The following is a 13667-nucleotide window of genomic DNA, read 5'->3' as shown; positions in this document are numbered from 1 at the left end:
TTGTACTCACTTTAATGAATGCAAATCAGCTTTAAAGCTGTACTGCCTTTCAGATTTTTCACGTGTATGTTATAAAAAGAATTTTCCCGACACCCAATTATTTTTGTTTAGTGACTGAAAGATACAGAATTCGAATCACAGACTTCCAATTTTATTAATTTTTTAATAGAACAATTAATGAATTTATCTCCACGTGGCTCTAAATTCTCTGCTATTTTTTCCTGCTTCACCATGACCCAATACAAGATACTACGTGATGCATCACATCACATGGTGGGCTTTCCCTGTTCACGCAAGGCATTGTGGGATACAAATTTGAAACAGGAGAGAAAAATGGAGGTCGTGAGTGTGCGAATGAAACGTGAAAGAGTGACTACAGTAACGGAAAGAAAGTGAGAAGAAAAGACGTTATGTTATATACGAAGGAAAGGAACCGCAGGACCAAACTAATAAATATGGGCGCTCAGCGAGCACCTCGGTGTGATCAGCTGTTCGTTTAGCGACAGAATGATGGAACTGTCAGTGCACGCTCAAAGGGAAACCTGTAGATGGCAGTAATGCAACACTGTGGATCAGTGGCGGCTGGTAGTCTTTCAAACAGGGGAGGCTGGTCGGTTACGATATTTCCAGATTTTAAAAGAAAAAAAACACATCACTTTTGCCCATACTCTTGCCTCTGATCTGGCTGATTGTTGGCAGGGTCACTAACTGTGAAATAACAGGTTCTTTTGGCCCATTAGCCTACTGACCAATATACATGATGGTGGTGTTGGGGGGGGGGGGGGGGGGTATATTTAAACATTTTATATTTTAAAATTGTGGCATGTTGTTTAAAAATTGACCTCGGCTGTGTTTTTGTTTAAAAATGTTTTCCAAATTGTAGCTGTGTTTAATTCATATCCAGAAAAATATATATTCCAATATAATATACTCAGCATAAACATTTTAAATAGATTCTATATTTTTGGTCCATCCATGACATATTACTAAAGTAGCCTATTTACTGTTGTTGATGTGGGTCACTTGCTGTTAGCCAATTCACTTTCTCGTACCAGGAGAGCTGAAAGGAACGAGTATTATTCCCTACCTTTTTCACCAAGTCAATTTGAGGCGTTGGTCTACCCTGCTCTTTAATTTTAATTTTTTCCTCGAAAGGAAGACTGGCAAATGGCTTCGCCAAAATTAAATCAGCAATGCTTGGCATCCGTGCGCAGCTTTCTTGCTAGCTGACTAGCCCCCTCAAGTTCAAGTTCAGTCACTCAAATAAACGAAATTTCTGGAACTAAGATAGCAAACTTGACAACACTATATTTACACTTTATTTACAATGAAAATATATACAAACTAAAAAAGCTGGTAGAAACCGTATGTAATGAATGAAATCGAAATGTAAGCTGATCTCTTACAATACACCACAGCACTTGCGAATCCGCATGAGACTGAACTGAGATTCGCCGCTGCCTGTCTATATTTGAAACGAGCTGCCAATCAAAGAAAATATCCGGCCGCTTTCACCAATCACCAGTCTCCTCGCGGAAACTGCCATGTCCCTCCCACTGTGAGGCTCGGAGTCCGTGGGCGGGCATTTTCGCAGTATTTGTCCAATAACCGTCTTGCATTTTGAGATTGAAAAGTGCAGAGCTCCCAAATGCCGTGGAAGTCCATTGAGGCTGGGAGTCCGTGAGACTCCGTGGGCGGGCATTTTTGCAGTATTTGTCCAATCATTGTCTTGCATTTTGAGATTGACAAGCACAGAGCTCCCAATCCACTGAGGCTGGGCTGCATCGCGCGGTCACGAGGGGGAAAAACTCACGCACACATTAGGTGAACTGGGGAAAGTTATAACGGAATGATTTCGCACTGTAGTTGGGTTGAGCACATATATTTCTATGATTCTGGATCTGAAATAGCAATGTTATAAGGTCGGCTATAACATAAGCTTAGCGCAATTCATCCTACACGATGTTCGTCATTTTTAGAGGAGGCTGAGCCTCCCTCGTTGTCTTAGAGCAATCGCCCGTGCTGTGGATGCCAGCTGCCGTAAAACCCAAAAGAAGAAGAAGAAGGTAAACCTGCGCATGCGCACACGGACTTCCTCTGTCTGCTTGACTGCGCCAAGCGAGCGATTTCATGCACATTATTTGCTTTAATCCCCTCAAATTAAATAACTTCCCAGCCACAGAACGGCCTGATATTTTGTGAGATATTACAGAAATAAACAGATATCACAATCACCACATTTCAGACAGAACTAAATTTCACCGAGTTTATGAAATCGAAAGGCCGACTCGCTTTAAATCACCCATTGCTTTCAAGGCATATTTATATTTAGCCACACCCACAAGATCCTAATATGGAAATTTACACCAACGAAAGAGCAACGTAGGGAAAATTTCTCTGTATCCTGGGTGTTAAACTTATTAGATCCTATTATAGATTTTTGAGATCTCTCTGGATCCATAATGGTGTCATTTTGAGCTCATTCTGCTCAGGTTCCTGTGGTGTTTGTTGATTCAGGTTTTGAATGAATGTCTTCTCCTCGAACATGGATTGAAAGCACAGGTAGAGAGCATGTTTTATTGATTCAGTGAGGGGAAGGAGGTGGTGCAGTGGCAACAGGGGATGCATTATTGATCATACGAGCTATGGAGGAGATGAACGACAGAGATGGAGAGAGAACCAGGGAGGAGAGAACCTGAGAGAATGAGAGAAGATTCCATCCATCCTCCACGTCCAATTTGTATGCAGCCGATATGACTTCGCCGAGCCACGTGACGCCGGCATCATGAATTTTTCAAATTGAAATGTCACTCTGATAGAGAAGACTTCAGCACAGAGCTGTGTGTGTGTGTGTGTGTGTACTTCTTCAATTCTTGTTTCACCAAAGGGAAAGATTCACTCATTTGTTTTTTTGTAAATCCCCTCAGTCTTTGAAGTGTTTGTTCAGGATCGTACAGCCATACATGTCAACCTATATGGAATGTTCGTATTTTATACGGATTTGATTCAATAAACGTAGTATTCAGGCGTATAAATAAAGTTATACGGATTCTTTAAAAAAACTTCAATATTTATTTAGAGCTATAATCAATTCCCACGATGATAAAAGAGCGCATAACATTTATAAACGTACTGTACACCACAGACAGCCAGTAAAGAGTCTTATGAAATCGCGCGTTATCTTGTGGTAGCGAGACTTCGTTCCACTTTTGATCATGTGCACACCGCATTGTGAGAATCCCGCCAACCGGGAAGTCATAGACATATAAACATAGACACTGCCTTCTGCATAGAATCATACGTCATCCTCGCCGCCATATTGGATGTGGCAAAGTGGAGATTCTTCAACCGTCTCTGGTATAGCATCTAGACAGTAGCTGAGAATAAAGATGCCTCATTCATGTGCTGCGTTTAACTGTACCAACAGGTTTACCGTCCAAACAAGATCACATGGGATTACCTTTCACAGGTGAGACTGGAAAAATACTTTTCATTGTATTTGGTCATTATAACGTAATTTTACGAACAGATTTTCCTGACTTTGTGGCTAATATGAAGTCTCGCACATAATAGCCACTCGGTGAAACCTGTCTCCAAACAACGAAGTATTTCCTTCGTAACTACGCTGATAACACTTTGTGTTTTTGTCAAGCATTGGAGCTTTGTATTCATTCTGAAGGTTTATTGTTATTAATATTGAATAAAAAGTAACTGGGATATATCATTGTTAATTATCCTTCAAATTTTAGGTAAATTATTTTAATTTGCATCTTATATGGATTTTATAAGGGAAATACGGATTTTGGAGGTTGGTTATACAGGTTTGATTGACCAAAGGTTGACGTGTATGGTACAGCGGATAATTACAGTATCTGCTGAGTGTCGTCACCAACAACATCAGTTCAATCTGGCGGGAAAAAAAATCTCACTCAGCTCAACTTTTACTGCATCGTTTACTTTAACCTGCATTATCACAAGTCGGTTTAGGTTTTTAACTATAATATCCATTATTATTGAGACAAATATGTCCTGACTGGCAGTTTTATCACCTCTACCTGCCTTGTAGATCACTGTAGAGCTCATCTGCGATGCTGTACAAAGTATTGGTACCCCTCTAGAACATACACTGTGGCAAAACAACATGGAGGTGGCTCAATGGCGTCATCCCAAACCCTGGCTGCCTCTGCCGAGAGGTTACGACTTGTCCTTAGATAGATTTCAACAAATATAATGACCTTAAACACACACCCCAATCAGTACAAATGGCTGACACGAATTCTGTCAATATTATGTTCTGAAATGAAGACAAAGTTGACATTTACAAACCTGAGAATATAATAAAGAAGTTGAAGTGTACATGGAAAAGGCTCTGAGATTCTACAAGTGTCATCGACCTTGTTACAGGACGAGATCCAGTGCTCCACCCCCAGAACCTAGAGGAGAGTTAGCATGCTAACTAGCATAAGCATTAACAAGGGCTGTCACAAAAGCGGTCACTGCTTGAAACCCAAGTTAGAAATCTATAACCAGGCAATATTTGGCTCACGCTGATTGATGATGATGTCACTGACATGATTCTTGATAAAAGGCAGCCGTTTCTACAGTTCAGAGCTTTACACAGACAAACCTGTCCGGGAGCAACAGCGCTAATTCTGCATCCAGCTTCATCGACTCCATCTTGCAAAAACACCCCCAGGGTTTATTCTGGTTTTATTGTGTGTCATAGAAAGTTGTTGGTTTTTTGTTTTTTTTTCACAGCACAGACTAATTTTTATCAGAAAAAATTTATCGGAGAATTATCTGGCTGCAACGATTGCATACCGATTTCACACTGAGATGTGGGTGGAGTGAAGAGGCTTTGGGGCGTGGCTATAAAATAACTGATGAGACTGATGCTACTCAGTTTTACATTTCTTAATGCTTTAGCTCCATGATGCATCTCTTCATCCCTGATAAACGACGTTACAAAGATTATCGAGTCTTCACCATCGCGATATTCCACATATGGAACCTAAAAAGAAGTGCTGAAGCAGCGTGTTTTAATTTTATTCACCAAAGATCAAATATTTGTCAGGGTTCAATGATCTCTGATTTATAAATAAATAACCAGCCAAGAACAACAACACTTATTTAAAGCTGGACGGCCTTTTGATTTCATAAAATCTGTGAAATTTAGTTCCCTCTGAAATGTGGTCATTGTGATATTTCTGTAATGTCTCACAAAATATCAGGTCCTGTGGCTGGGAAAAAACTCAGAATTTCTGAGATTAAAGTAATATATTTATGAAAAAAATAGAAATTCCAAGATTAAGTCAGAAATTTACAAGAAAAAAAAATCTCCAGGCTTCCCGGCTGCAGTGCATTCTGAGAAATGTAGTTGAAAATCTCAGGGATTTATTTGTTTATTTTAATTACATGATCGAGGAGGAAAGGCTGCGTTTCCTAAAGCTCTCGGCTCGGCCGTGGCATCTGTGGTGTGATGATGTTGATCCGACCTTGTACAGTGAAGCGATCTGACTCGTTGACGGTATTTTTCCAAGTTTTTTGTTGTTGTAAATTTGTGACTTTTAAATCTCTGAATTTCTGAGTATTTTTTCTTGCAAATGTGTGACTTTATATTCTCAGAGAATATTCAAGGTTCTTCTCATAAAGGTACAACTTTAATCTCAGAATTTGAGTTTTTTTTCCTTAGAACAGGACTTTTCAAAGTGTGGGGCGCGCCTCCCCTAGGGGACACCAGAGCTCTCCAGGGGGGGCGCAACGTGAGGAAAAATAAACCAGAATAAGTTACTATTGCGGACATTTAGCGAACTTCAGCTAGCCTTTGCCAGAGACAAAATGGATGGATTTTTAGTACCTAAAGCTACAGTGAGTGAGGAGACAGAGTCTGGGCCAAGCAAAAAAAGAAGGAAGTCTGACCACGATTATTTAAAGTTTGGATTTTCATGGACTGGATCTGAAGATGCTCCACTGCCACAGTGTGTTGTCTGCCAAGAGGTGCTAGCTAACGATGCTATGAGATGTTTAAAATGCGTAAAACAACATGTTTAAAAAAAAAAGCACAGATGTTTAAAATGTGTAAAAAAAAGTTCTAAAAAAGCACAGATGTTTAAAATGTGTAAAAAAGATGTTTTTAAAAAAGCACAGATGTTTAAAATGTGTAAAACAAGATGTTTTAAAAAAGAACAGACGTTTAAAATGTGTAAAACAAGATGTTTTTAAAAAGCACAGATGTTTAAAATGTGTAAAACAAGATGTTTTAAAAAAGAACAGACGTTTAAAATGTGTAAAAAAGATGTTTTAAAAAAGCACAGATGTTTAAAATGTGTAAAACAATGTTTTAAAAAAGCACAGATGTTTAAAATGTGTAAAAAAGATGTTTTTAAAAAAGCACAGATGTTTAAAATGTGTAAAAAAAAAAAAGTTTTAAAAAAGCACAGATGTTTAAAATGTGTAAAAAAGATGTTTTTAAAAAAGCACAGATGTTTAAAATGTGTACAACAACCATTTTTTTTAAATACGAATGGAACATTAAGTATAGCAACAACAAAAATTGTGGTGGGGGGCGCTGTTGTTTATTTGCTCTCTGAGGGGGGGCGGGGCTGACTTTCCCACACTTTGAAAACCCCTGCCTTATTCTCCCCCTCCCCCATCCCACTGTCTCACCTCTTTTTTTAACCTATGGCCCCAATACACTGCCTTACTCTTATTTCATCATTTTTTTTTTTCTTCACATGATAAAGAATTTTTAAAATATTAATTCTTGCACAGGGGGCGGCACGGTGGTGTAGTGGTTAGCACTGTCGCCTCACAGCAAGAAGGTCCGGGTTCGAGCCCCGTGGCCGGCGAGGGCCTTTCTGTGCGGAGTTTGCATGTTCTCCCCGTGTCCGCGTGGGTTTCCTCCGGGTGCTCCGGTTTCCCCCACAGTCCAAAGACATGCAGGTTAGGTTAACTGGTGACTCTAAATTGAGCGTAGGTGTGAATGTGAGTGTGAATGGTTGTCTGTGTCTATGTGTCAGCCCTGTGATGACCTGGCGACTTGTCCAGGGTGAACCCCGCCTTTCGCCCGTAGTCAGCTGGGATAGGATCCAGCTTGCCTGCGACCCTGTAGAACAGGATAAAGCGGCTAGAGATAATGAGATGTGTGTGATGTGAATTCTTGCACAGGGTGCCAATAATTCTGGAGTTCAACACCACGACTAAAGACAACACACACACACTTTCCCTATAAAAGCTTTATTTATATATTTTATGTTATAATAAGTACAGCGTGTGAAAGATACCAAAGGAAGTACAGATATTTACACACACGTTTGTTACGTAATGAAGACGACAATGACGAAACAGGCTGTGTTTTTGAGAAATCTCTTCTCCTTTTCTTTTGATCTGTTGAAGCGGCAGATATCTGCACTGCTGGAGTGTGTTCAGTACTCTTATTATTATTTTACACTTTGAAAGGGCGTCGCTTCTTTTTTTTCCTTTTCCACGCCGGAATGTTTCCGACTCTTCCTGCGAAGTTTCAGTGACTGATGATTCCTCGATGTGACTCCGGCAGTGTCTCATCACATCATTTCCCTTCTTCTGTTCCTCTCCTTCTTCTTCTCAGTGGAACTGATGAATGAAGCGATGCAAGCTGGTTAGATTCAAACAGGATTAGGAAATAAAGCCGAACCCGTCCACTTTCTTCTCTTTATCAGGTTTCTGTCGAGTTGAATCAGAATTCCAGACACTAATGAAATCTTACTGTGTTCTACACGGACGAAAAATAACATTTTCTTTTCATTTCATTCTTATGAGACTGTTTGGTGAACAGTGTGTTAGCTAGTGGTGTCGTTGAAGGAAAACCATTTTCCAGCTGGAGAGCACAATGATTACGTCACATCAAGAAATTAAATAAAAAAAAACAAGAAATGTGATTAAATTTTCCAGTTTTTGACAAAAAAAAAAAGTGTCCTACAAAATGTTTCGGATCCATTTCGGTTCTCTAGGCGTAGAACGTGTCCACTTTCACAGCCTGGCAGAAGATGGTCATGGAGAACACCAGCCCTAAGATCTAGAAAAACATCACACACACACACACACACACAGGTTAGTGAGGGACGTGTCACCGAAAATCCCGTATTGAATAAAATAATCGATGTGTCCTCATTACGTAATCCACATGGAGCTCTAGTTGATACCTGCGTTAGAGCCGTGCACAGAGCGAAGATCCACAGAGCTACGAGGTTCTCCTGGAGCCAGCTTTTCACTCGTTCGTAACACGGCTGTGAAACACACACACACACGAGGACTTTATTGATGAATCTGTATATACAGCTCTGACTGTAGTGCAGCTGCAAACCACATGTTTAATTACAATTAATGCACTCGTTCTAATACAGTATCGTTTCTATAGCAACGGCTCATTCACAGGGACTCATACAGCGGCCGCGCCGCATGAACAGGTTTAAAAACGTGCTTGCGGTTTCTCAGAAACGTGCTGTTAGAAGCTGTGTGAATATTTTTGAGAGAGAATAACGAGAGGCTGCTGAGGGAACGACTGTTTATCGCTGCTATAACGTGAGTGAGAACAGGAACTGTACAATGACATCGTTCTTTTACAATTAAAACTATAACTTGTCGAGTTGCTGTGGTGTAAGAGGAATAAAACACTTGAGGCAGGGCTGATAATTTTATCACATCACATCATCACGCCGCTCGAACCAGCACCTCGTTACAGGGTGAAATTCTGGTGGAATTCGGATAAAAGGATCAAATTTACATCCCAGGAATGAGGTTCAGGCGGAACATGGAGTTTGTTGATCTCGATGGATCACAACAGCATGTAAACAATTGAGTGTTTTGTCCCGCCCACAATTTTACAGTGATGTAATCAATGATTTAATTCTGTACAACATTTTAGATTTATGTAAGACATAGATGAATCATAAACACTATGCAGTGATTAAGGTCATAATGATAGTGTTTGTTCATTTTGTCTTTAAATTATTGCACCCGAGCCAACGATACCGAAGCTCCGCCTCCTGGCACTTTATGTACAGTATTTTATGTATTTATAATTACGAAACTGTGAGTGTATCGTGAGCCGTGCACATTTAAACAGACACATTTTTCCTGTTTTTTCCTGGTCAGACTTTTGCATATTTTGTAAAACGTTTTAACATCAGAGCACGCCGCGGAGTTATCACTCAAAAATACGCCGAAGAAGAGTCGTCATTTTTCCTCATAATAAAAAAATGACATTTAGATCTGGAATGATTGTCAGTCGTTTAGGTGTTATGATATTAACCAACACCCTAGAAGCTCAACCCCTTTCACTCACCTCTTCTCACACTAATGATGCTCCGACGCGGCGTCTTCGCTTTCTGTCACGATAAATATCAGATGTTGTTGTTTTGAGTTAATTAATGTGGAATAAAATCCATCAGTGTTTGTTGACAGTGTGCTCGTATTTGAGAAGTTTGTACTTAACGTTTGTTAAATGTATTTATCATTCAAATTATTTTTACGCTGTTTTGATTGGCTGAGCGAACTACAAGTAACCGCCTACAAATAACGCTCTGCTCACGTGCAATGACTTTGCACTTTTGTCAACATGGCTCAATTTCTTTGTTATCGTTTGACTCTTCATGCAAAATTTATAATCAGTATTTCAAAAAATAATAATAATAACAAGCAGCAATGTGGGGGCCAAGCAGAATATGACGCCATAGGGCGCGTTGGATTCATTTTGACCGAAGGATTCCAGCGATACTAAGATTTTGACGATCAGACGTACGGTTCAAAAGTAACAAGCAGAAATGTACTTCCAACTTTGACCTGTTGGTGGCGCTAGAGAGTTTGAGGTGGTGAGTTGAAATTTGCTGACAAGAACCTTGACGCAGCCTAGAATCAGTGTGCCAAATTTCACAACCTCTCGTCAGACGGTTCTATGGGTTGCCATAGAATTTCACTGATTTTAACAAAATTCAAAATGGCGGAAAATCCTCAAGGCAGAATATGACGTCATAGGGTGCGACGGATTCGTCTTGACCCAAGGATTCCAGATATAGTGGAATTTTGTTTCTACCCAAAACGCATCATGAGATATGAGCCAAAAGTCATTTTTCCTAGTTATAGCGCCCCCTAGCGGCCAATTTGTTCCAAATGTTTTGTGGGCCTTTTTGGAGGGGTGGGGCATAATGCCAGCAAGTTTCGTTAAGATACACCAAAGGGAGGCCGAGATATGAGCACACTTCCTGTTTCGCGTCTACGCAGCCAATTTTGATTGGCTGCCACGGCCAAACGCTTATGAAATTCAAAACACTGAGCATAACTTTTGTGCAGCTTGGTCCAGTTATGCTGTGTACCAAGTCTGGGAAAAAGTGGTCAAAAACTGAGGGAGGAGAAGCATTTTAATTGATTTTCACAAAATTCAAAATGGCGGGAAAACTATCCAGGCGGAAAATGACGTCATAGGATGTGTTGGATGCGTCTTGGCCCAAGGATTCCAGGGATACCAACTTTTTGAAAATCGGACCAACGGTTCAAAAGTTACAAGCAGAAATGTACCTGCGACTTTGACCCGTTGGTGGCGCTAGAGGGTTTGAGGTAGAGGCCTGAAATTTGCTGAGAGGAATGTTGAGACTGTCTGGAATCAGTGTGCAAAATTTCACAACTTTTTACCAGACGGTTCTAGGGGCTGCCATAGACTTGCAGAGGCGGAAGAACGTTGAATAATAAGAAACAGTAGAAACCCTATGGGTGCCTGTGCAGCTTCGCTGCTTGGCCCCCAAATAAACCTCTGTGACCCGTGTGTAGCCTCAGCCATGGTAGGTGGTGCCACCTGGTGAATGATTCTTGTTGAAATATGTCTTTAGAGTCTTTTGGGTGAGTTTCAGTGAAAACGTCCCAACAGTTTACAAAGAGTATCGTTTAAACGTGATGAGTCACCCAAACATTTCAGACGCCCATAAAATCGTAAATATGACAGGTGGTGCCACCGTCTGGACAATTTTTATACACACCCACCTGGGGAACACTGTATGAGCATTTGATCGAACCCCGATTAATCCTGTAGGAGGAGTAGCGATGTTTGTAAATTGTAGACGGACAACGACGACGGATGAACGATGAATGATCGCATCAGCTCATCCAGCCCGGCCTACAACAGGACGAGCTAAATATTTGAATGATGAAATAATTATTGAACTCAGTTTTCACAAAATATCGTGATTTGTTAGTGTCTCGCAAATAATTAATTAATTGCTCGCTCGTCACTAACAAATCACAATATTTTGTTCAACCTCATCCAATAATTGCTTAAAGTGCCATTCCACCCATTGGATGTATTCTTTGGCATAAAATACAATATATTCTGACAACATATATAAATGGTATCACTAGATAGAGAAATCTTTTAGCTTCAAAATGATATATCAAACATAATTTTTTGACAACAAGTATATTCATTTTGCGACCAAAGTCACCTACCCTTTTAATTTCCGCGCGTGATGTCATCGGCAGGTTCCCCTTCTTGTGTACCACGTGATGTGTGACATGGCACATATCAGCAATGGCGGATAGAATGCGATAAAAATAATACTAATAAATCTAGCTAATACCAATAAATCTAGCTAACTGAAAGATTAACTCAAAATTTTTCGCAATTTTTTTGGCCCCCATATACGAGGAGAAATGACTCTCTCACTTTGGGGGTTTCCTGGTCTAAAAATAGACCGGCACGTTGTACACAAGAAGGGGAACCTGCCGATGACATCACGTTTCACTACTGCGCGGAAATTAAAAGGGTAGGGGACTTTGGTCGCAAAATTAATATACTTGTCGTCAAAAAATTATGTTTGATATATCATTTTGAAGCTAAAAGATTTCTCTGTCTAGTCATGTTGTCATAAAATATATTGTATTTTATGCCAAAGAATACATCCAATGGTGGAATGGCACTTTAATATTAGTGTTGTAACAGTTTCAGTTTTTAGTTGAAAGAGAAAATATAGAGAGTTTTGACTGAGAAAGACGAAATAAAGCCAACAACGATGCGTCAAATATCAGAGATTAGAAATAATTTTAATGGTAATCATTAGAAAGTGATTAAGAAGCACAGGTGTTCAGACCTCTGATTTTATCATCTATCTATCTATCTATCTATCTATCTATCTATCTATCTATCTATCTATCTATCTATCTATCTATCTATCTATCTATCTATCTATCTATCTATTATGTGGTAAATACTGCAATCTTCCCATCAGCATTCTGATAAATAATAATAAGCTATTTTTAATCTGTGATATTTTGAAACACATGGCGTCTTCATTGTTATTCAGTTTCGTCGAAACACATCCTGATCACTTCACTGAATCCACTAACGAGTTCATAGAAAGTTCTGCCTTCAGTCTGACAGCCACAAAGACAAATAAATCAATAATTAAACCCATCAGTTTGAGCGAGAACACACACACACACACACACTTCCTCATGCTTTTATCAGCCACAGTGAGTATCATCCTCGCGTTTATTCCCCTGTTCATCACCAGCGTGCTGCTGCTAAAGGGACTTTACTTTATATAAAAGCTTTCAGAGAAGCAGCATGGGTTTTTTCCTGTAATACGCTGTAAGGTCTCGTTTCTGTGATCGTTTTATTACCGTTTTAAGGTGATTTAGTTATAAATTCATTGGCTCAACAAATACAAGATGAGAAGAGATGAGATGGTTTTTGTGAGTGCTACATTAGACGCAGTGTAAATGAGCACAAAAACAAATAAAAAGTGTCGAGAAAGGATTAAAATTAAATAGCACTGAATTCCAAAGAAAATATGACTCCTGCTCTAAAACGTCTTTCAGCTCGGAAATAAGAGAACGGAAGAAAAAAGTCATCTACCGTATAACCTCGGAAGTCGATTTTCTAAAGTATTTCACGTTCCCGGGAGGTTTGATACACATGACACGCATGTCTACTTTTACTTATTCACAAAATTATTCCTTATTTATGATGATATCCAGAGCACCAGATGGTTATTGAGCTCAACAGACCCGAGTGCATCTCTGTCAGGATCCTTTCCATGATGTCAGATATTTATAATAACATTACGAGTCTCTCAGTGGCCAAAACAAGCACTTTACTGTGATGCCCCATAGGATTATATTGTATAGCCATTATGCGGTTGAGTGGTTGCCAGTTACAGTGTTCTAACTCAATACGGGACTGATTTCAATCATTTTTGTCCTAAGGAAATATTTGGATCCAGAAAGATGTGTAAATCCTGTAGGGCCCAGGTTAAAAAAGTTCCAAAGTCCCCTTTAATATCAGAGAGATCAGAACACAGACACCACTGTCAATCATTCCAGAGTCACGTGTCGATTGATTCAGCTGCAGTTTTGATGATTTTTAGGGAAATAGAAAACCCTTTAGTGTATTTGTGAGTGAGAACTCGTATATCTGGAGCTCCTGCGCCAAAGACGTGAAGGTCAGCAGGTCCAGGGAGACCATTTACACTCTAAAATTCTCAAATAAGTGAGAACCATTACATTATATTAATGACGCTTAGCAGACGCTCTTATCCAGAGCAATGTACAACACACCCAGAGCAGCCTGGGGTTCAGTGGGGGGTTCAGCGCCTTGCTCAAGGGCACTTCAACCATTCCTGCTGGTCCAGGGAATCAAACCA

General features: G+C 39.9%; 1 protein-coding gene across 6 annotated transcripts in view; it reads right to left on the bottom strand.

Moving 5' to 3' along the window:
* Positions 1-7240: 7240 nt before the first annotated feature.
* tspan4a (tetraspanin 4a) overlaps positions 7241-13667 on the bottom strand; it is a 285374-nt gene continuing 278947 nt past the window's right edge. For 5 of the 6 annotated variants that reach the window (XM_060923187.1, XM_060923185.1, XM_060923186.1 and 2 more), the window contains 2 exons: positions 8181-8264; positions 7241-8053 (listed from right to left, as the gene is read on the bottom strand). In XM_060923187.1, coding sequence (XP_060779170.1) covers positions 7985-8053; positions 8181-8264 — 153 coding nt within the window. In that variant the 3' untranslated portion in view covers positions 7241-7984. The remainder of the gene's footprint in view (positions 8054-8180; positions 8265-13667) is intronic. The other variant, XM_060923183.1, reaches the window with a different exon arrangement.

Source organism: Neoarius graeffei, chromosome 6, assembly GCF_027579695.1.
Source record: "Neoarius graeffei isolate fNeoGra1 chromosome 6, fNeoGra1.pri, whole genome shotgun sequence".
NCBI classification, from domain to species: domain Eukaryota; kingdom Metazoa; phylum Chordata; class Actinopteri; order Siluriformes; family Ariidae; genus Neoarius; species Neoarius graeffei.
Note: the sequence above shows the minus strand (reverse complement) of the source record. Positions and strands in the feature narration are given on the sequence as shown.